At 40.8% G+C, this 23,525-nt stretch overlaps 1 protein-coding gene across 1 annotated transcript in view; it reads left to right on the forward strand.

The window, feature by feature from the left end:
* Nucleotides 1-23,525, forward strand: part of LOC134344936 (uncharacterized) — a 92,052-nt gene that overhangs the window by 45,899 nt on the left and 22,628 nt on the right. Inside the window, exon 4 of the mRNA XM_063045068.1 lies at nucleotides 19,197-19,259. Coding sequence (XP_062901138.1) covers nucleotides 19,197-19,259 — 63 coding nt within the window. The remainder of the gene's footprint in view (nucleotides 1-19,196; nucleotides 19,260-23,525) is intronic.

Here is a 23,525-nt window from a genome sequence, read left to right on the forward strand (position 1 = left end):
AATCGCAGGACCCTGCGGAGAGTGGTGCGGACAGCCCAGCGCATCTGTGGATGTGAACTTGCCACTATTCAGGACATTTACAGCAACAGGTGGGTAAAAAGGCCCCGAAGGATCATTGGGGACCTGAGTCACCCCAACCACAAACTGTTCCAGCTGCTACCATCAAGGAAACAGCACTGCAGCATAAAATCCAGAACCAACAGGCTCCAGGATAGCTTCTTCCACCAGGCCATCAGACTGATTAATTCACGCTGATACAATTGTATTTCTAAGCTATATTGACTTCTGTTGTATATCTTACTGTACATACTATTTATTGCAAATTACTATAATTTGCACATTCAGACAGAGATGAAATGATTTTTACTCCTCATGTATGTGAAGGATGTAAGAAATAAAGTCAATTCAATTCAAGGGATCAGAAGTGGAAACAGTGTGCGGTTTCAGGTTCCCAAGTGTCAATATCCCTGAGGATCTATCCCTGGCCCAACATATTGATGCAATTACAAAGAACACATGACAATGGCTATACTTCATTAGGAGTTTGAGGAGAATTGGCATGTCACCAAAGACATTCGCAAGTTTCTACAGATATTCTGTAGAGAGCAATCACCATCTGGTATGGTGTGGCCACTGCAACGATTGGAAAAAGCTGCGGAAACTGTAAACTCTGCCAGCCCTCGCCTTCCCAGAATCCAGGACACCTTCAAAATGCGATGCCTCAAAACTGGTATCCATCATGAAGGATCCCCATCACCCAGGGCATGCTCTCTTCTCATTGCTACCATCACTGAGGAGGTACAGGAGCCTGAATACACACACGCAAAGTTCCAGGAACAGCTTCTTCCCCTCTGCCATCAGACTTCTGAACGGACAATAAGCCCATGAACACTACCAAACTATCTTTCCTTTCTTTGTGTACTACCTATTTAATTTAATATTTTATATATATTTATTGTAATTTATAGCTTTTATTCTTATTGTTGCATTATACTGCTGCTGCAAAACAACAGATTTCACAATATATCCCAGTGATATTAAACCTGATTCCGATTCATTGCAGCTGAGTGACACTAAAATCAAGGCCGCCACAGCATTAGGAGCTTTGTTAAAACTAGTGTTGCCTCACTGAAGTAAGTTTCTACTGTATACGCCACCCAGGGTCACTCTCTATTGCTTCTTGGGTGGCAGCATTCCCTCGTCATCTACAGCTATTCCTTTATAATTTAGCGAAAGGACTGAGCCTTAGATTATCCACAGGAATAGAAACAGCACTGTCTGCATATGCTGTCAGAGCCTACATAATAATATTAACTTTAAATGAACTGTAGTTTCCATCCCATTCACAGATATCTGGCAGCATTGGTTTAATTTCTACAAGCACTAAACCAGTTTTTAGCATTTCGAAAGAGCACTTGGTGTCATCTCAAGGACTCACGTTCTGCTCTAGCTGACCACACAATTGCAGAGCAAAGGAGAATATTATAACTCCAAAACTGCTCATTTTCAGCAAGGTCTATTGTCCTTAATTTGTGTCTCTGGACATAGACATAAAGATCATTGTAGCAGTCATCTGAGGATAAGGCCAAACTAAGATATGCTAAAAGGACATTTTAGCATTTACCATCATTCTTCCACGGTTTCTTCTGCAATGGCTCATTAAATTAGCAAGGCTTGATTGACATCAACTGGGGACTTTGCACCTGTCGTAATTGATTTTATTCTCCAGACAATGCCAATACCTTCAAAACAAAGAGCTCCTTCCATTAAGAATCCTTGTATATCTCAATCATTTGTGATGCTTAAAAAGTCTTATAGTCAGCTGGCTCAATAGAAGTGCGGCCAGAATCAATTTCAACACTAAAGTGTCAGCCAATAAATGTGTAACAATTTTACTATCAATTCTCTGTTAAAATGAATGTCAGGGTGAACCATAACAGGCAAATGCTGATCTTGTTCATTTGAAATGCACACTTTCATTATCGGCATGGGATCAGTTAATTCCAAAGGCAAAACACAAGGCAGGCCTTCCTTTCCAGATTTGTAATTTGTCTCCTCGCAATGGAGAGCGACGTGTTCCAAAGTTGTCAAGGGATGAAAGCTGGATTCTGCAATCATATAGGTGATTTATCAATAGGTTTGCTAATGTGGCAGCAAAACCATTAATGTCATTTGATTTCTTTTTTTTAAATATAATTTTTATTGAGTTTTCAAAGTGAATACATGAAAAGATAATGTCTACCCTCCCCCCCAACCCTTCCCCCGGATATATACTCCTACCTGAAAAAAAAAGAAAGAAAGAAGAAAAAATAGAAGAACTGCCTGGATATTGGAAGGTTTCCACATGCTCCATGGGATTCAAAATAAATTTAGTATATTTATTTATTACTTTCCCCAAGGGACCAAGATCTTTATTATCGGAGCAACTAAATATGCCATCCTATCTTTTGTAAATAAGGGTGCCAAATATTCAAAAATGTTTCATATTTATCTCTTAAATTATAAGTAATTTTTTCGAGTGGAATAGAACTAGCCATTTCATTGTTCCAACGATTCATACATAAATACGAATCGGATTTCCAAGTAACTGCTATAGCCTTCTTAGCTACTGCCAATGCAATTTTTATGAATTCTGTCTGATATTTATTCAATTTAAGTTTCGGTTTTATCCCTTCAATATCACCTAATAGAAATAATACAGAGTTACGTGGAAGTTGAGTTCCAGTAATTTGTTCCAATAAGACTCTTAAATTTATCCGAAAAGGTTGAATTTTAGAACCAGACCAAGTAGAATGTAAGAAAGTACCAATTTTTTGATTACACCAAAAGCATTGATCAGATAAATTTGAATTTAAACTATTTATTTTTTGTGGTGTAATATATAATTGGTGTAAAAAATTATATTGTACTAATCTAAGTCGAACGTTTATTGTATTTGTCATACTGTCAAGACACAGTCTCAACCAATTTGTTTCATCAATATTAATATTCAGATCCGTTTCCCATTTTTGTTTTGACTTGTTGATTCCTTGTTTAATTGTCTGTTTTTGAATCAAATTATACATGCAAGAAATAATTTTTTTAATTTTTCCTTTTTGAATTAAAATTTCAATTTCATTGGGTTTTCGCAAAAACATTGTTTGACCCAGTTTGCCTTTATGTAAGCCCTTAATTGAAGGTAACAAAAGAAAGTGTTATTTGATATTTTATAGTTATTCTTTAGTTTTTCAAATGACATCAATATACCTCATTCATAACAGTCTCCTATAGATCTAATCCCTTTTTGGTACCAATTATATAAAAGTTGATTATCCTTTGTAAAAGGAATAAGTCTGTTTTGGAACAAAGGTCTCCTTGCTAATAAAGATTTCTTTATTTCATTATCGACATTTATCTTATTCCATAGATCAATCAAATGTTTTAATATAGGAGATTCTTTCTTTTCCCGTATCCACTTAGATTCCCATTTATATATAAAATCTTCAGGTATACTTTCTCCTATCTTATCTAATTCTATTCTAATCCATGTCGGTTTTCGTTCATCAAAGGAAGATGCGATAAATCTAAGTTGATTTGCTTTATAATAGTTTTTAAAGTTTGGAAATTGTAACCCTCCTAACTCAAATTTACATGTCAATTTTTCCAATGATATTCTTGACATAGAAACATAGAAACATAGAAAATAGGTGCAGGAGTAGGCCATTCGGCCCTTCGAGCCTGCACCGCCATTCAGTATGATCATGGCTGATCCTCCAACTCAGGACCCCGCCCCAGCCTTCCCTCCATACCCCCTGACCCCTGTAGCCACAAGGGCCATATCTAACTCCCTCTTAAATATAGCCAATGAACTGGCCTCAACTGTTTCCTGTGGCAGAGAATTCCACAGATTCACCACTCTCTGTGTGAAGAAGTTTTTCCTAATCTCGGTCCTAAAAGGCTTCCCCTCTATCCTCAAACTGTGGCCCCTCGTTCTAGACTTGCCCAACATCAGGAACAATCTTCCTGCATCTAGCCTGTCCAATCCCTTTAGGATCTTATACGTTTCAATCAGATTCCCCCTCAATCTTCTAAATTCCAACGAGTACAAGCCCAGTTCATCCAGTCTTTCTTCATATGAAAGTCCTGCCATCCCAGGAATCAATCTGGTAAACCTTCTTTGTACTCCCTCTATGGCAAGGATGTCTTTCCTCAGATTAGGGGACCAAAACTGCACACAATACTCCAGGTGTGGTCTCACCAAGGCCTTGTACAACTGCAGTAGTACCTCCCTGCTCCTGTACTCGAATTCTCTCACTATAAATGCCAGCATACCATTCGCCTTTTTCACCGCCTGCTGTACTTGCATGCCCACTTTCAATGACTGGTGTATAATGACACCCAGGTCTCGTTGCACCTCCCCTTTTCCTAATCGGCCACCATTCAGATAATAATCTGTTTTCCTATTTTTGCCACCAAAGTGGATAACTTCACATTTATCCACATTAAATTGCATCTGCCATGAATTTGCCCACTCACCCAACCTATCCAAGTCACCCTGCATCCTCTTAGCATCCTCCTCACAGCTAACACTGCCACCCAGCTTCGTGTCATCCGCAAACTTGGAGATGCTGCATTTAATTCCCTCATCCAAGTCATTAATATATATTGTAAACAACTGGGGTCCCAGCACTGAGCCTTGCGGTACCCCACTAGTCACCGCCTGCCATTCTGAAAAGGTCCCGTTTATTCCCACTCTTTGCTTCCTGTCTGCTAACCAATTCTCCACCCACACCAATACCTTACCCCCAATACCATGTGCTTTAAGTTTGCACACTAATCTCCTGTGTGGGACCTTGTCAAAAGCCTTTTGAAAATCCAAATATACCACATCCACTGGTTCTCCCCTATCCACTCTACTAGTTACATCCTCAAAAAATTCTATGAGATTCGTCAGACATGATTTTCCTTTCACAAATCCATGCTGACTTTGTCCGATCATTTCACCGCTTTCCAAATGTGCTGTTATCACATCCTTGATAACTGACTCCAGCAGTTTCCCCACCACCGACGTTAGGCTAACCGGTCTATAATTCCCCGGTTTCTCTCTCCCTCCTTTTTTAAAAAGTGGAGTTACATTAGCCACCCTCCAATCCTCAGGAACGAGTCCAGAATCTAACAAGTTTTGAAAAATTATCACTAATGCATCCACTATTTCTTGGGCTACTTCCTTAAGCACTCTAGGATGCAGACCATCTGGCCCTGGGGATTTATCTGCCTTCAATCCCTTCAATTTACCTAACACCACTTCCCTACTAACATGTACTTCACTCAGTTCCTCCATCCCACTGGACTCTCTGTCCCCTACTATTTCTGGAAGATTATTTATGTCCTCCTTAGTGAAGACAGAACCAAAGTAATTATTCAATTGGTCTGCCATGTCCTTGCTCCCCATAATCAATTCACCTGTTTCTGTCTGCAGGGGACCTACATTTGTCTTTACCAGTCTTTTCCTTTTTACATATCTATAAAAGCTTTTACAGTCCGTTTTTATGTTCCCTGCCAGTTTTCTCTCATAATCTTTTCTCCCCTTCCTAATTAAGCCCTTTGTCCTCCTCTGCTGAACTCTGAATTTCTCCCAGTCCTCAGTTGAGTCACTTTCTCTGGCTAATTTGTATGCTTCTTCTTTGGAATTGATACTATCCCTAATTTCTCTTGTCAGCCACAGGTGCACTACCTTCCTTGATTTATTCTTTTGCCAAACTGGGATGAACAATTGTTGTAGTTCATCCATGCAACCTTTAAATGCTTGCCATTGCATATCCACCGTCAATCCTTTAAGTGTCATTTGCCAGTCTATCTTAGCTAATTCACGTCTCATACCTTCAAAGTTACCCCTCTTTAAGTTCAGAACCTTTGTTTCTGAATTAACTATGTCACTCTCCATCTTAATGAAGAGTTCCACCATATTATGGTCACTCTTACCCAAGGGGCCTCTCACAACAAGATCGCTAATTAACCCTTCCTCATTGCTCAAAACCCAGTCCAGAATAGCCTGCTCTCTAGTTGGTTCCTCAACATGTTGGTTCAAAAAACCATCCCGCATACATTCCAAGAAATCCTCTTCCTCAGCACCTTTACCAATTTGGTTCACCCAATCTACATGTAGATTGAAGTCACCCATTATAACTGCTGTTCCTTTATTGCACACATTTCTAATTTCCTGTTTAATACCATCTCCGACCTCACTACTACTGTTCGGTGGCCTGTACACAACTCCCACCAGCGTTTTCTGCCCCTTAGTGTTACGCAGCTCTACCCATATCGATTCCACATCTTCCCGGCTTATGTCCTTCCTTTCTATTGCCTTTCCAAAGAAATTTTCTCACACATTTATTTAACTCTTGAAAAAATTTCTGTGGCAATTGTATTGGTAATGTTTGAAACAAATACTGTAATCTGGGAAATATATTCATTTTTACAACATTGACTCTACCTACTAATGTTATTGGTAGTATCATCCATTTGTCCAGATCTTCTTGAATTTTTTTCAATAGTGATAAATAATTAAATTTATATAAATTCTTTACATCATTATCAAGCCTTATACCTAAATACTTTATACCATTTACCAGCCATCTAAATTGGGTTACTAATCGACATTGACTATAGTCTCCTTTAGTAAGAGGTAAAATTTCACTTTTATCCCAATTTATTTTATACTCTGATACTTTCCCATATTCATCCAATCTAGAAGATAATTTATGTAACGAATGCTGTGGGTTTGTTAAGTAAATCAAAACATCATCAGCAAAAAGATTAATTTTATATTCCTCCCGATTAACTCTAAAACCCATAATATCTGGATCAATTCTAATTAGTTCTGCTAATGGCTCTATCGCCAGTACAAATAAAGCAGGTGATAATGGACAACCTTGTCTAGTTGACCTTTTTAACTGGAATGGTGTTGAAATTTGACTATTTGTCACTACTTTAGCATTAGGGTTAGTATTTACAGTTTTAATCCAGTTTATAAAAGATGTTCCTAACCTATATTTTTCTAATACTTTAAATAAAAAATCCCATTCCAATATATCAAATGCTTTTTCTGCATCCAAGGCTACTACTATACTCATCTCCTCCCTTTTTTGTGCCAAATGAATTATACTGAGTAGCTGAGTTACATTATCTGCCAATTGTCTATTTTTAATAAATCCTGTTTGATCCATATGTATTAATTTTGGTAAATATTTAGGTAATCTATTCAATAAAAATTTTTGCTATTATTTTATAATCCGTGGCCTTTTATATATTGGTGAGACCCGACGCAGACTGGGAGACCGCTTTGCTGGACATCTACGCTCTGTCCGCCGGAGAAAGCGGGATCTCCCAGTGGCCGCACATTTTGGTTCCGCATCCCATTCCCATTCTGACGTGTCTGTCCACGGCCTCCTCTACTGTAAAGATGGGGCCGCACTCAGGTTGGAGGAACAACACCTTGTATTCCGTCTGGGTAGCCTCCAACCTGGTGGCGTGGGCATTGACTTCTCTAACTTCCGCTGGGCCCCACCTCCCCCTCGTGCCCCATCTGTTACTCTTTTTAATGCACACATTCTTTCTCTCACTCTCCTTTTTCTCCCTCTGTCCCTCTGAATATACCTCTTGCCCATCCTCTGGGTCACCCCCCCCCCAGTCTTTCTTCCCGGACCTCCTGTCCCATGATCCTCTCGTATCCCCTTCTGCCTATCACCTGTCCAGCTCTCGGCTCCATCCCTCCCCCTCCTGTCTTCTCCTATCATTTTGCATCTCCCCCTCCCCCTCCAGCTTTCAAATCCCTTACTCACTCTTCCTTCAGTTAGTCCTGACGAAGGGTCTCGGCCTGAAACGTCGACTGCGCCTCTTCCTAGAGATGCTGCCTGGCCTGCTGCGTTCACCAGCAACTTTGATGTATGTTGCTTGAATTTCCAGCATCTGCAGAATTCCTGTTGTTTGCGTTTAAATTCACTACTGCGAAGCCTCTTCCGGTGATGCCTACACCGAAGAAGTTTAGATCCTCTCTTCGACGGGAGTTCAGTGAAACCATCTCTCACTGCTCCCCATCTGTGATTTCTTCGGCTCTTCAACTTTTCGACCAGACTTTGACTCAAACTCGCTATCACTGCCATGTATCCTTTCTTGGAACGTGCCTCCATCGCCAACTTACTCCAGTTGGCTTTAGGATTCGTTTCCAAGCCTCTCAATTTGGACCTTCTGAGGATCCCAGGTACTCACATTTCATTGACTCTGCCTCTCGCCGCTTCTCCCGTCAAGCTCTGAAGGCGACGCTCTCCGCCATGAGGAGGTACTTGGTGTCCCTATCCCAGACCCTTCCACACCTTCGGGACACTTTCTTCGCCGTCTGTAATGGTCCTACCCGCTATTTCATCCTCCGTCGGATCCACGCCTGCAATCGCCGTTTCTTTGACTTTGTCATGTTAGGCAAAGATCGCAAGATCTTACATCTACGGACTGCAGAGCCTGCCGGCCCCGACGCTAGCAGGCATGAACTTCCGGTTGCGGCCCTTGCCGTTGGTCTCGGCGGCTCCAACACCTCAGGACATATTCAAAACCCGGACTCCAGCAACGACCATGGAGACATTCAAAGCGATCGCGCAACCACCAACTGCGACTCCAGCCTTGAACTCCAGGCTGGGTCTTTATGTGCTGCTGTTGTGACTCCCGTCTCCCCTTCCCCCACCACCACTCCGCAGCCCCGTCTTCCTCAGATCCCACCGTCAGCTCCTGGGCCCTCAGAGGCTCCATCTTCCTCTCACCCCAACCCTCCCCCCTCCACTGACACCCCCAGCCTCCCCCCTCCCCCCTCTGATCCCAGCTCTCATCCGTGCCGGGTCTTTACCATCCCCTCCGACCTTCAACTGTCGGAGGCAGAACACTCTGTTCTCAGTAAGGGCCTCACGTTTGTCCCCCTTCGCCCACACCTCAGCGAGTTCCGTGTTCGCCATGATGCGGAACTTTTCTTCCGCCGTCTCCGTCTCCGAGCCTACTTCTTCGGCAAGGACTCTTCCACCCCCACCGATGACCCCTTCTCCCGTCTTCATCCCTCCTCTTCTTCATGGACACCCCGCTCTGGTCTTCTGCATGCTCTGGATCTCTTTATTGCCAACTGCCGACGGGACATCAACCGTCTCGACTTCACCGCACCTTGTCCCCATTCCAACCTCACTCCTTCGGAACGCTCTGCTCTCCGCTCCCTCCGCACTAATCCTAACATTATTATTAAACCCGCTGATAAGGGGGGTGCTGTTGTAGTCTGGCGCACTGACCTCTACCTTGCCGAGGCACAGCGACAACTCGCGGATACCTCCTCTTATTTACCCCTCGATCGTGACCCCACTAAGGAGCACCAGGCCATTGTCTCCCACACTATCAACGACTTTATCCGCTCAGGGGATCTCCCATCCACTGCTACCAACCTTATAGTTCCCACACCCCGCACTTCCCGTTTCTACCTCCTACCCAAGATCCACAAACCTGCCTGTCCTGGCCGACCTATTGTCTCAGCTTGCTCCTGCCCCACCGAACTCGTTTCTGCATACCTGGACACTGTTTTATCACCCCTTGTTCAATCCCTTCCGACCTATGTTCGTGACACTTCTCACGCTCTTAAACTTTTCGATGATTTTAAGTTCCCTGGCCCCCACCGCTTTATTTTCACCTTGGATGTCCAGTCCCTATATACTTCCATCCCCCATCAGGAAGGTCTCAAAGCTCTACGCTTCTTTTTGGATTCCAGACCTAATCAGTTCCCCTCTACCACCACTCTGCTCCGTCTAGCAGAATTAGTCCTTACTCTTAATAATTTCTCCTTTTGCTCCTCCCATTTCCTCCAAACTAAAGGTGTAGCTATGGGCACCCGTATGGGTCCTAGCTATGCCTGCCTTTTTGTTGGGTTTGTGGAACAATCTATGTTCCGTGCCTATTCTGGTATCTGTCCCCCACTTTTCCTTCGCTACATCGACGACTGCATTGGCGCTGCTTCCTGCACGCATGCAGAACTCGTTAACTTTATTAACTTTGCCTCCAACTTTCACCCTGCCCTCAAGTTTACCTGGTCCATTTCTGACACCTCCCTCCCCTTTCTAGATCTTTCTGTCTCTGTCTCTGGAGACAGCTTATCCACTGATGTCTACTATAAGCCTACTGACTCTCACAACTATCTGGACTATTCCTCTTCTCACCCTGTCTCTTGCAAAAACGCCATCCCCTTCTCGCGATTCCTCCGTCTCCGCCGCATCTGCTCTCAGGATGAGGCTTTTCATTCTAGGACGAGGGAGATGTCTTCATTTTTTAAAGAAAGGGGCTTCCCTTCCTCCACTATCAACTCTGCTCTTAAACGCATCTCCCCCATTTCACGTACATCTGCTCTCACTCCATCCTCCCGCCACCCCACTAGGAATAGGGTTCCCCTGGTCCTCACCTACCACCCCACCAGCCTCCGGGTCCAACATATTATTCTCCGTAGCTTCCGCCACCTCCAACGGGATCCCACCGCTAAGCATATCTTTCCCTCCCCGCCTCTCTCTGCATTCCGCAGGGATCGCTCCCTACGCGACTCCCTTGTCCATTCGTCCCCCCCATCCCTCCCCGCTGATCTCCCTCCTGGCACTTGTCCGTGTAGGCGGAACAGGTGCTGCACATGCCCTTGCACTTCCTCCCTTACCACCATTCGGGGCCCCAGACAGTCCTTCCAGGTGAGGCATCACTTCACCTGTGGGTCGACTGGGGTGATATGCTGCGTCCGGTGCTCCCGAAGTGGCCTTTTATATATTGGTGAGACCCGACGCAGACTGGGAGACCGCTTTGCTGGACATCTACGCTCTGTCCGCCGGAGAAAGCGGGATCTCCCAGTGGCCGCACATTTTGGTTCCGCATCCCATTCCCATTCTGACGTGTCTGTCCACGGCCTCCTCTACTGTAAAGATGGGGCCGCACTCAGGTTGGAGGAACAACACCTTGTATTCCGTCTGGGTAGCCTCCAACCTGGTGGCGTGGGCATTGACTTCTCTAACTTCCGCTGGGCCCCACCTCCCCCTCGTGCCCCATCTGTTACTCTTTTTAATGCACACATTCTTTCTCTCACTCTCCTTTTTCTCCCTCTGTCCCTCTGAATATACCTCTTGCCCATCCTCTGGGTCACCCCCCCCCGTCTTTCTTCCCGGACCTCCTGTCCCATGATCCTCTCGTATCCCCTTTTGCCTATCACCTGTCCAGCTCTCGGCTCCATCCCTCCCCCTCCTGTCTTCTCCTATCATTTTGGATCTCCCCCTCCCCCTCCAACTTTCAAATCCCTTACTCACTCTTCCTTCAGTTAGTCCTGACGAAGGGTCTCGGCCTGAAACGTCGACTGCGCCTCTTCCTATAGATGCTGCCTGGCCTGCTGCGTTCACCAGCAACTTTGATGTGTGTGGCCTGTATGATGCTGGTTTTAAAGGATCTCTGTCTTTTTTTGGCAATACTATTACAATCGCTGTTGAAAAAGATTCTGGGAGCTTATGTACTTTTTCTGCTTGACGTATTAACTCCATAAAGGGAGGAAATAATAAATCTTTAAACTTTTTATAAAATTCAGGTGGAAAAGCATCTTCTCCTGGAGGTTTATTACTTTGGAGTGATTCTAAAGCTTCTTCAACCTCTTTTAATGTAAAAGGCATATCTAATCCCTTCTGTTCTTCCGAATTCAATTTTGGAAGAGTTACTTTTGATAAGAACCTTTCTACCTCATTAACATCATTTTGTGATTCTGATTGATATAATTCAGAATAGAAACTTTTGAAGGTCTCATTAAATTCTAAAGGTTTATAAGTAATTTTATTTGCACTTGTTCTAATTGCCTTTATCGTTTTGGAAGCTTGTTCTGTTTTCAACTGCCAAGCAAGAATTTTATGTGCTCTCTCACCTAACTCATAATACCTTTGCTTAGTTCTTATGATTGCTTTTTCCATTCTGTACATCTGAAGCGTATTATATTGTAACTTCTTATTGACAAGTTTCTTCTGTCATATGTCTTTGAGATTCTTTTTCTAATTTTGTAATCTCTTTTTCCAATTGATCTAGTTCTGCCATATATTCTTTCTTAATTTTAGATGTATAACTTATTATCTGACCCCTCAAATATGCTATCATCGCATCCCATAGTATAAAATTATCATCCATTGAATGAGAGTTTGTATCCAAAAAAAATTGGATCTGCTTTTTCATAAAATCACAAAAATCTTGATGTTTTAATAATGTTGAATTAAATCTCCATCTATAAGCCACTTCTTCCTTATCAGTCATTATTATTGTCATTAATAGAGGAGAATGATCTGACAATATTCTTGCTTTATATTCCATATTTTTCACTCTGTGTTGAATATGCATTGATAATAGGAAAAGCTCTATCCTTGAATAAGTTTCGTGTCTATTAGAATAGAACGAATAGTCTCTTTCTTTAGGATGAATTCTTCTCCATATATCAATCAAATTTAAATCTTTCATCAATGGTAAAGTTAGTTATACTACCTTCGATTTTGTGACAGCCTTAGTTGATCTATCTAACACTGGGTCTAGGCAAAAATTAAAATCTCCTCCTATTAATATTTTTTCATGTGCATCAGCCAAATTCAAAAAAGCTTGTATGAATTTTGCATCATTTTCATTTGGTGCATAAATATTCATGAAAGTCCATAATTCAGAAAAAAGTTGACAGTGTATAATGACATATCTCCCCGCAGAATCGGTTATTACATTTTGTATTCTAATTGGTAACGTTTTATTGGTCAAACTTGCTACTCCCCTCGCTTTTGAATTAAATGAAGCTGCAACAACACTACCCACCCAATCTCTCTTTAATTTCTGATGTTCTGTTTCTGTTAAATGCGTTTCCTGTAAGAAGGCTAAATCTACCTTCATTTTCTTAATATGTGTTAAGATTCTTTTTCTTTTCACCGGTCCATTAAGCCCATTAACATTAAAACTCAAAAAATTCAATAAATCAGTCATTATTCTTAACAAAGTTACTCCAATCTAAAACATTACTTAGCTTCTCAACTCTCATAGTTCCTTGGGGAATCTCTTTGAACTTCACCATGTTGCTATGTGTTTCCCTCCCAATCATCCAGGCAAAAAGAAAGAAATAAAAGATAGATATGATACAAAAAGAGAAATAACAAAATACCCCCCCCCACTAATGTTGTGAATGAAAAGATAGACAACACTATCCCCTTCCATTTTGCGGGTCGTGGCTATTGCCACGCTTGCACACATGAATAGTGTAGCGATTGGTCAGTATTTCTTCCAGCTCCCCCGTGACAAAATAATTGTATATATATAAAAAAAATTAATGTCACTATTCCCAGCTAATATTCCTAAAATTTTAACCTTTCTTCCCCCCCATATAATTAATAATATATTTATATATTCATCCGCCTTTAAAAATCCAGTAGCTCTATTCCTTGACCCAGTCTTCATCTTCAATCCATCTCGCTCCCCTGGGTTTGTTCTTGTATCTTCAAAGAATCTCGCACAAACTCCTCGGCTTTCCGGTAATCGTCAAAAAATCTTTTTTCTCCAACAGCCAAAAAAATCTTCAAGGTTGCAGGATAACACAATATAAATTGATAACAGTGATCCCATAGGACTTTTTTCACCAGATTAAATTTCTTCCTTCTCTTCAAAAGCTCATAACTTATGTCAGGGTAGAAAAAAATTTTCTTCCCTTCTATCATCAGTGGCCCTTTTCTCTTCTTGGCAGCTTGGGCAGCCGCCTGTAGAATCCTTTCTTTGTCTTGAAATCTTAAGAATTTTATTAAAATTGATCGTGAATATTGGTCATCTTGTGGGTTTGGTCTTAGAGCTCTATGTGCCAGTTCAATTTCAATTGATCGGTCTTCCTCTTTCATTTGCAAAGTTTCCGGGATCCATCTTTGAAAAAATTCTATTGGATTGCCTCCCTCTTTACCTTCTTTGAGACCAACAATCTTAATATTATTTCGTCTATTAAAACTTTCCAACACATCCACTTTCTCCAACAGTCGATTTCTTTCCGTTTTCCAGACAAGCATATCATTTTCTGTTTTTTCTACTCTATTGTTAATATGCTCCATTGTTCTTTCCAACTTTTGAAGTTTCTTATCCATTTTGCCCTGTCTTTTCATAGCTTTATCATAACACATCTTCATGTCTCTAAGCTCTGTTCTTAATTTTCTTAGTTCAGCCATTACTTGCAATAAAGCCTCTCTTATGTCTCCATCACATCCTTTACTCCAGTCTCTTCCAGTTCTTCCTCCTCTTCTTCATCTGTGTTCTCTGCGGAATCCAATTCTGACTCTGAGTCACTTTCACTTGCAGTGGCCGTCGGTTCTTGTAGTTTGAGTTGTATCGATTTACGCATGCCAACTTCTTTGCGCATGCGCAATTCCGGCATCTTCTTCCCAGGGACCGCTACCACCGCCATTGCTCCCTGTTCTTCTACACCAGTGATAAAATGCGTCTCCTTCGAAGGAGATCCAACCTGACTCCGAGGCTCCATCGCTGCAGTAGGCCCTTTTTTCTTCCCATCTCGCAGCGACTTCGCAACAACAGATTTCTTCTGTTGCGGTTTACAAGGCATATCGTAAAATAGTCTTGAGAAGCTTATAAGTAGTTTTCGGAAAGTATTTATTAACTTTGCTTTGTTTAAACGGTACTTTGCTGATTTTTTATCGAAGAGCTGGATTTACACACCTCAATCCCACATCATCACATGACGTCCCCCCCGATATTTGATTTCTTGAAGAGGAATGACATAGCTTTAAAGTGATCACTTTACAACAGTTGATGCTATTTCATTAAATAGTCTAAAGATTATAGTTATTTTTATTTGTCACATATACATCAAAATATCGAAACATACAATGAATTGAGTCATTTTGCATCAACAATCACAATCCAATGATCATGTTGGGGGCAGCCCTCAAATGTCACCACACTTTCAGCGCAAACATAACATACCCACAACTCACTAAACAGAACCTTGGAATGTTGGAGGAAACTGGAGCACCTGGAGGAACCACATGCAGTCATGGGGAGAAAAACAAACTCCTTTCTCTTGACAAGTGAAAACTGGGACATCACGTAGATTTTTTTTAAGTGACTAGAATGGCAAATGTCACCCTTCAAGCATCTGTTGCTTAATTTGTAAAAAGGACTCAGCTGGCTTTAATGTTCCTTCACTGAAATCTCAATGCAAGCAATTAGTCAACATTACAGATGAAAATCGCAGAGACGGAGTCCAAAGGTCCTGGTCAAACAATGTCTTCAAACAACAGGAGACAATGAGGCCCATCAATGGGTCTTGTGAAGATACAGGCCACAGAACCAGTTTCAAAGCTGAGATACTGCTTTACCTCCTACTTATGAATGCTGGTACCTCAGCACCTGACTCAAAATAATTTAAAATATTACTCCATGTTTGGGATGGTTCTGGCTGTTTACAGTGAGGAATTGCTGCACTATTTATTTGTCCATCGCATCTAAACATGATCTGTAAAATTCCATCATTTTGCATAGAATAGCAAGCTAAAAAAATCAGCATTATGAATGAAAGCAAAATGACAAATGTCAACAGAAAATCCCTTTGAATTTAGACAAAAAATTAGAACACCTAAAAGAAACTTATTTCAATATTGATAATCTCAAGCCCTGGTGCTGCCTCTTTCACAGCTTCATGGTCCTGGTTCCATGTTGTCCTTCAGCTGTTTCTAGATTTCTAGGAGATTATCATTTCTCAGTGATTATGGAAACATATAATGATAACCTCTTGCCTACTTTTTGACTGCACCTGTCCCAGCTTTGTTCAAGTTGGAAGCGATGCAGTCTGGAAAGACTGGCTGAGAATGATGCTGCTAGCTATTCAGGTTCTCCTCCTTGGAAGGCTCTGAGTAGTTAATTCAACTGAAGAGCTTGTGCACACAATTGTTAACCATTGGCATACAGATCCAAGACTCATTAAAGAAAGTCCTGGTGAAGAATCTTAGTGTGAAACATCAATTGTTCATTTCCCTCTATAGATGATATCTGACTTGCTGAGTTCCTCCAGCGTTTCATGTTACTCCAAATTTCTAGCATATGCAGACTCTCTTGTGTCCTCATTAAAAGTGGAACCTGATTTCATGGCTGAAGCATATGTAATTTTTTTCAGTTGCACCATAGTTGGATGCATCAGCAAGGGAGATGAGGCTGAGTACAGGGCTACAGTAGGAAACTTCGTCACATGGTGTGAGCAGAATTATCTGCAGCTTAATGTGAAAAAGACTAAGGAGCTGGTGGTAGACCTGAGGAGAGCTAAGGTACCGGTGACCCTTGTTTCCAACCAGGGGGTCAGTGTGGACATGGTGGAGGATTACAAATACCTGGGGATACGAATTGACAATAAACTGGACTGGTCTAAGAACACTGAGGCTGTCTACAAGAAGGGTCAGAGCCGTCTCTATTTCCTGAGGAGACTGAGGTCCTTTAACATCTGCCGGATGATGCTGAGGATGTTCTACGAGTCTGTGGTGGCCAATGCTATCATGTTTGCTGTTGCGTGCTGTGGCAGCAGGCTGAGGGTGGCAGACACCAACAGAATCAACAAACCCATTCGTAAGGCCAGTGACGTTGTGGGGATGGAACTGGTCTCTCTGGGTGGTGTCTGAAAAGAGGATGCTGTTCAAGTTGCATGCCATCTTGGACAATGTCTCCCATCCACTACATAACGTACTGGTTGGACACAGGAGTACATTTAGCCAGAGACTCATTCCACTGAGATGCAACACAGAGCGTCAAAGGAAGTCATTCCTGCTTGTGGCCATCAAACTTTACAACTCCTCCCTTGGAGGGTCAGACACCCTGAGCCAATAGGCTGGTCCTGGACTTATTTCCTGGCATAATTTACATATTACTATTTAACTATTTATGGTTTTATTACTATTTATTATTTATGGTGCAACTGTAACAAAAACCAATTTCCCCCGGGACCAATAAAGTATGACTATGACTATGACATAGCTAAACCTTCAACCATATAGAAAAATGACAGGCACTCCGAGTTAGACAGTTATTTTATGTTTTCAAGGTTCAATTCATGTTGTGTTTATCTTAAAGTACATTAATAACTAGATAAGATTAATTTCTAATTAAAAATAACTTATAAAGCAGTGCGATTCAATTCAAGCCTTATTTTCCCAACTTTGTTTTTCTTGTTTTCTGCTCCAGTTCTATTAATTTAACCATTATTTTCAATCATCAATAAAGGGTCTAACTATCTACAAAGTATTGTAAGGAAACAGGAAGACAATCACAGTCCTGAAATTACTGTCTCACATAATTCATGCTTCGTTATAAAATTCTTTTATATTCTCAGTGAAGACATGAACAGATTTGCTCAAACAAAACTGAATTTCATCTAACTAGGTTGAATACTGATAATAATATCACAAGGTATCAGATCACAATGTAAAGAACTGACTTGAGGCATAAAATACAGTGGATTCCGAATAATTGGGCCAATAGTTAATTGGGGCAGCATTTTATTTGGGACAACACTTAAAGAACAAAATCTAAATCAAGAAAATAGGTGGGATTCCCTTAGTTTATTTGGGACACTTGCCGCTTAAATGAGGCAAGAGTCTGTTGCCGAACAGTTTCTAACTCGTGTCTGTCGCATGCACTTGCATAGCTGTTAAACACTATACTGTGCTGTTTGCGTTCAAAAAGCAGTGATCGGTGTCACTGGGAGTTGGGGAGAAATAGGCAGTAAAACAATTCAGAACGATTCTTCTCACCGTGGTTTCAAGCATTCAGGCTTGGAGATGCCAGAAATGGCCAAAAGTGAAAATGAAACAATTTCACTACTTCAGCAAGTTAGGAATTATGAAGAATCTCAAGGTATTAACAATCATCTTCATTGTTACAATGAAAATGAAGATTTGGAGGATGCAATCATCCAAAGCATTGTATGAAGGCAGTCAATTATCTGCACCAGGTGACTGCACTGATTTTGATCATTTATAGTCAATCGAAAGAAGAAGGCAGATGAATTCCTCTGTTAATAACCAACAGGAATTAATACACATTTTTATTGTACTGTAGCAGTGTTAGTAGTGTTCTAATTTGTTCTGTATTTCATTTAAATTCATAAATACTTAGTTAAATGGTAGTTTGTCTCTCTTATACCTTTTAACTACTTCCGTGAAACTTCAGCTAATTGTGGCAGCCGCTTAAATGAGCCTAAGTGTACTGGTCCCAATGTGTTCCAATTAATGGGAAGGCACTGTATATGAATAAACTGGTTTTGCCCATTATCGTGTTAAAGGTAAAGTTTAACTAAAAGCATACCTTCTGTCTGCATAGGCTTCAAGACATTGTGAGAATGAGCAAACTTTAACTTATCTTTGTTAGGTGATGCCACCCTCTGGACGTACATAAAGAGTCAGGTTAATGAGCACACTATTATATGGAATTAATTTCCAGTTTAACACCTTACAACCTAACATCGCTCTTTTATGATTTCTCTCTTCACAAACCAATCTGATTAATTTTGAGGTTCTTGTTTCAAATCCATTTCCTATACAGCTTAAATATCATATTAAGTTTCCCAGTTAAGTGACCCGTCAATGGTCTCCCAATCTTTCACTGAATGTTATTTTCAACATGTTTTAATCAGCTACTAAATGGTTTGGATTGTGGACGCAATTTCTCTTATTGTTTTTAAACCTTTTTAGTATTTTCAGACATGAGGGAAGTGTAAATGGCTTTCCAAGGCAGGACCTATTTTAGCTCTCATTTTAAGGACTCTTTATCTTGTAATATCACATTCATTATTTATTGTTATTTATTTATATCTGCACTTGCACAGTTTGTTGTCTATTGATCCTGTTTACAGGTACTCTTCTATTGCGTATGCCTGCAGAAAAAGAACCTCAGGTTTGTATGTGATGACATGTTTGTCCTCCAATAATAAATTTTACTTTGAACTCTGTGCCTTGATGTTGCAGAAATTCATTCGGCAACAGTTCCTTTAAACTAGATAGCTCTGGAGTTGTATGACTTTATTAAAAGTCAAAGGGTAGACAAAAAATACTTTAAAAAATGGTTTACGTTTCAATAAATACTTTACCTTGATGGTTAGATAAATAAGGCTGCTGTTTGCTTTTTTCTAGACACCATTGCATTTAGCGGTCCTTAGTGGCAATCTCCCCACCGTCCAGCTGCTGTGTGAGCAGGTAAGTTAAAGGATAGAAAACAAATTCCACATTCAATAATTTAGAGAAGTTAGAGAGCTGTTAACACCAACAATATAAGATATGCAGACGATACCACGATACCCCGATAGACAAGTGCTGCAGAAGACCTACAAATCCTCCTAGACAAAGTAGCACAAACAAGTGCAGATTTTGGTCTAACCATCAGCTGTAAAAAAAAACCAAATGTCTGGTAACATCAAATCAGCAGGATACTCCCAACTGCCAATTGTACATCGGTAACCAAGAGATTGAACAAAAGACTGGCTTTAATTACCTTGGTAGCTTTATATCGCAAGATGTTAGAAGTAAAGTAGAAATAAAAAGAATGATTGCCATTGCCAAAACCAACTTCCAAAAAATGAAACCCATTTCTATGACGACAAGGCTTAGGCTAGTAAAATGTTACATCCGGTCAATCTTGCTGTATGCTTCCGAAACATGGACTATAACATCAGAACTCCAAAGAAACTTAGAAGCAACAGAAATGTGGTTTTTTAGAAGAATGCTGAAAATATCATATAGAGATACGGTAATTAATGAGACAGTACTCCAATGTGCCCATACAAAAAGATCTTTAATGAGAACATTAAATGAGAGGAAACTTAATTTCCTGGGCCATGTCATCAGAAAGGAAGAAATAGAATGTCTTACATTACAAGGCTGTATGCCTGGGAAACACAGAAGAGGAAGGCAAAGAAGAAAATATATAGACATTGTGAAAGAACTAACAAATCTAAATGTGCAAGATATCATTGACGCTGCGAGGGATTGTTCGATGTGGAGAGCCATGATCGCCCAAGCATTATAACGTGCAAGGCACATGAAGGAGAAGAAGAAGAGTCATTATGTGTAACATAAAGTTGCTCAATGACGTAACAGTTTATGACAGCAAAAGAAAATCTTTCTCAAACTGGGGAATTCAGTGTTGCAGTTGTACTAGTTTTAATGTTGAAGCCTGTGTTGGATTTATGGTCCTGCTTTATCCCTGAGGGAAGCTGATACAAATTATTATTAATTGCACTTTAATTTCTTGTTTAAAAGCCTATCACTTACAACTGCAAAATTATGTATCATAACACTTCAAGTATGGAGCTTCACTGTAAGTAATGTCAGGTGAAAAAAACAGGTGATGGAACTTCAAATCTGACATGAAGAGTCAAGAATTCACTTCCTGATCAGACCCCACAGATTTCATTCAATACCTGATATAACAGTGAAAATATATTTACAATTTCTTAAGAGATATATAAAGCCTACTAATATAGGAATGTTTTTTAAAAGTTAGTGGTCCAATTATTTTCCACATTAAACATCACAGCAGGCCAGTGGATTCTTGGACAGCACTGTGACAAGCTGGATTGCAATATTCTAAACATTTTTCTTCATTCTGCCCCAGTTTCTTTTCTGATCTAATACAGTCCACTCTTGACTTCCTTTTCATAATTCCACAACTTTTCTCAATTCTATTCTTATCTTCTTAAGTGCCCTGTTATTACATATTTAGATGTCCACTGGTGACCTCAGGGATGGTATAATCATGTTACAGTATCAAAGTAATGAGTTTGCCATTCAGAAGCAAGATATTTCTTCACTCAAAAAATAGTTAATCTTTGAAAGCCTCTGTGAAGTATTCAGGATTTATGGATGTATGTGAATATTTTTGTTGTTGTTGTTCAGTCATTTTAGTCAAGTCTGACTCTCCGTGACCTCATGGACCATAGGGTCCACAGGGTTTTCATGGCAAGATATGGAAATAGATTGCCAGGCTTTTCTTCCGTGTAGATGCTGCTGCCCAGGTTGGGACCCAGCTGGGTTTGAACTCAGGACCATCTGCCTTGAAGTTCAGTGCTGATGCCACTACGCCACCAGCCAGTGGTATGTGAATATGCCAGGCATTAATTCAAATGGGAACCAGTCTTCAGTTCATAATGTAATTGCATGCAGTAGTCAATTTGAAGGGCGGCTTTGTAAACAAGTAGAACTGTTTGAAGAAAACTGGTTCTTGGTGCACAACAGGAGACTGGCCGCTCACAAATATGGTTTGCACAGTGTGGAATGTTCTCACATGCATCTGCTAAACCTAAAGCAATTGAGCTATGTTAATTGACCGACTTCAAACCAGGCAACTACGGCTAAGTTATCTTTGCACCATTGTGGTTGTGTTCAAGGAAGCTTGCAGACCAGTCTGGTATTGCCCCAGACATATCAATCATGATAACAGGCATATTTGCTCTATGAATAGTTGGGATATTTCTGCACTCAGAGAGCCAATCCTCACAATATTAATGTTAGGTGTGTGGCTTCTCTGTCCTCAGAAGTTTATAGACAATCTTTGTGAATTGCTTTGTCCCAACATTGAAGTGTTTGAAGGTATAGAGACATCTCCTATTGCAGATACGTAAATCAGTGTTAGCATTGTCAGACTCAAAATGTTCAAGTAAGTGATTCCACTGTAGCTATTGAAATCATATTAAATTGCTTGCTGTTACCTTTGTGTGATAATTGGTCTCAATACCTCCTTGTACAATTGGGTCCTCGATTTTCTCACTTGCCAACCCCAGTCAAATCAGATTGGCAACAATATCTCCATCAGCACAAATGCACCACAAGACTGTGTGCTCAGATCCCTGCTCTACTTGTTTTTTCACTGATGAATGAGTGGCTGACACAGCACCAATGCCATATTCAAGTTTGCTGATGACAGCAGTGCTGTAGGCTGGATCAAAGGAGGTGACAAATCAGCATAAAGGAGGGAGATTGAAAATCTGGCAGAGTGGTGCCACAACAACAACCTCTTACTCAATGTTAGCAAGACCAAGGAGCTGGTTATTGACTTCAGGAGGTAGAAACTAGCAGTCCATGAGCCAGTCCTCATTGGGGGAATCAGAGGAAGAGAGGGTCAGCAACTTGAAATTCCTCAGTGCTATCGTTTCAGAGAACCTGGCCTGGGCTCAGCACGTAAGTGTAATTATGAAGAAAGAACAGCAGCACATCTACTTCCTTAGAAGTTTGCAAAGATTCATCATGACATCTAAAATGTTGACAAACTTCGATAGATGTGTGGTGGAGAGTATATTGACTGGATGGATCACAGCCTAGTATGGAAACACCAATGCCCTTGAATGGAAATTCCTACAAAAGATAGTGGATACAGTCCAGTCCATCATGGGTGAAACCCTTCGCACCATTGAGCACTTCTATATGAAGCATTGTTCGGGAAAGCAGCATCCATCATCAGGGACCCCACCACCCAGGTCATGCTCCCTTCTCCTACTGCCATCAGGAAGAAGGTGTAGGAGCCTCAGGACTCACACCACCAATTATTAACCCTCAACCATCAGGTTCTTGAACCAGTGAGGATAACTTCACTCAACGTCACTTGCCCAGTCACTGAAATTTTCCCACAACCTATGGACTCGCATTCAAGGACTCTTCATCTCAAGTTTTCAATATTTATTGCCTATTTATTTATTAGTAGTACTTTTATTACTATTTCTTTTTTTTCTTTACTTTTGTATTTGCACAGTTTGTTGTCTTTTGCATACTGGTTGTCTGCCCTCTTCATTGATTCTATTATGGTTATTGGATTTATTGAGCTTTCCCACAAGAACTATGAGGTACTTTGAGTTTGGGAGACTCTCTGGAGAGTGCCTCTAGGAGAATCCCTGCTTGTCATGATGATTAAAGCCCATTTATATCATCTAGCTTCAGTATCTCTCCAGTAAGTCAATTCACGCTCACAACATCCTCTACTCAATATGGCTGTGGATGCTTAGTCATTGGGTGTATTCAAGACATAACTTTTTGGAAACTGGAAGTATTCAAAGAATACCTAGTGCAGGAAAGGGACACTGAGATAATAGATCAGGCATGGTCTTATTGAATAGCAGGGCAGGTGTGAGGGTTTGAAAGGAATAATCTTCCTTTGGTTTCTTATATTCTAATACGGGCTGCAAATATGTACTATTACCAATACATAATCCTCATCTCTTGAATCTTCACAGAACTATCTACAGTAGGTACCTCAGCATGCTTCATCTTTCATTCTGATCAATGGTCACCCGAACCTCATAGCAAATAATACAACTTAATTTTTATCAATTTCAGTGGATGCCACAAACTTAATCTGTCAAATAGGGGCCGTGGACAATTCTGATTTGATGGAGACAGACATGAAAGCACAGAGGAACATCTGGAGAAATTTCTGAAACGCCCGTTTGCTGCTGCCGTTACTGCGCAATCGTT

The sequence above is a fragment of the Mobula hypostoma genome, chromosome 4, assembly GCF_963921235.1.
Source record: "Mobula hypostoma chromosome 4, sMobHyp1.1, whole genome shotgun sequence".
In the NCBI taxonomy this organism is placed as follows: Eukaryota; Metazoa; Chordata; class Chondrichthyes; order Myliobatiformes; family Myliobatidae; genus Mobula; species Mobula hypostoma.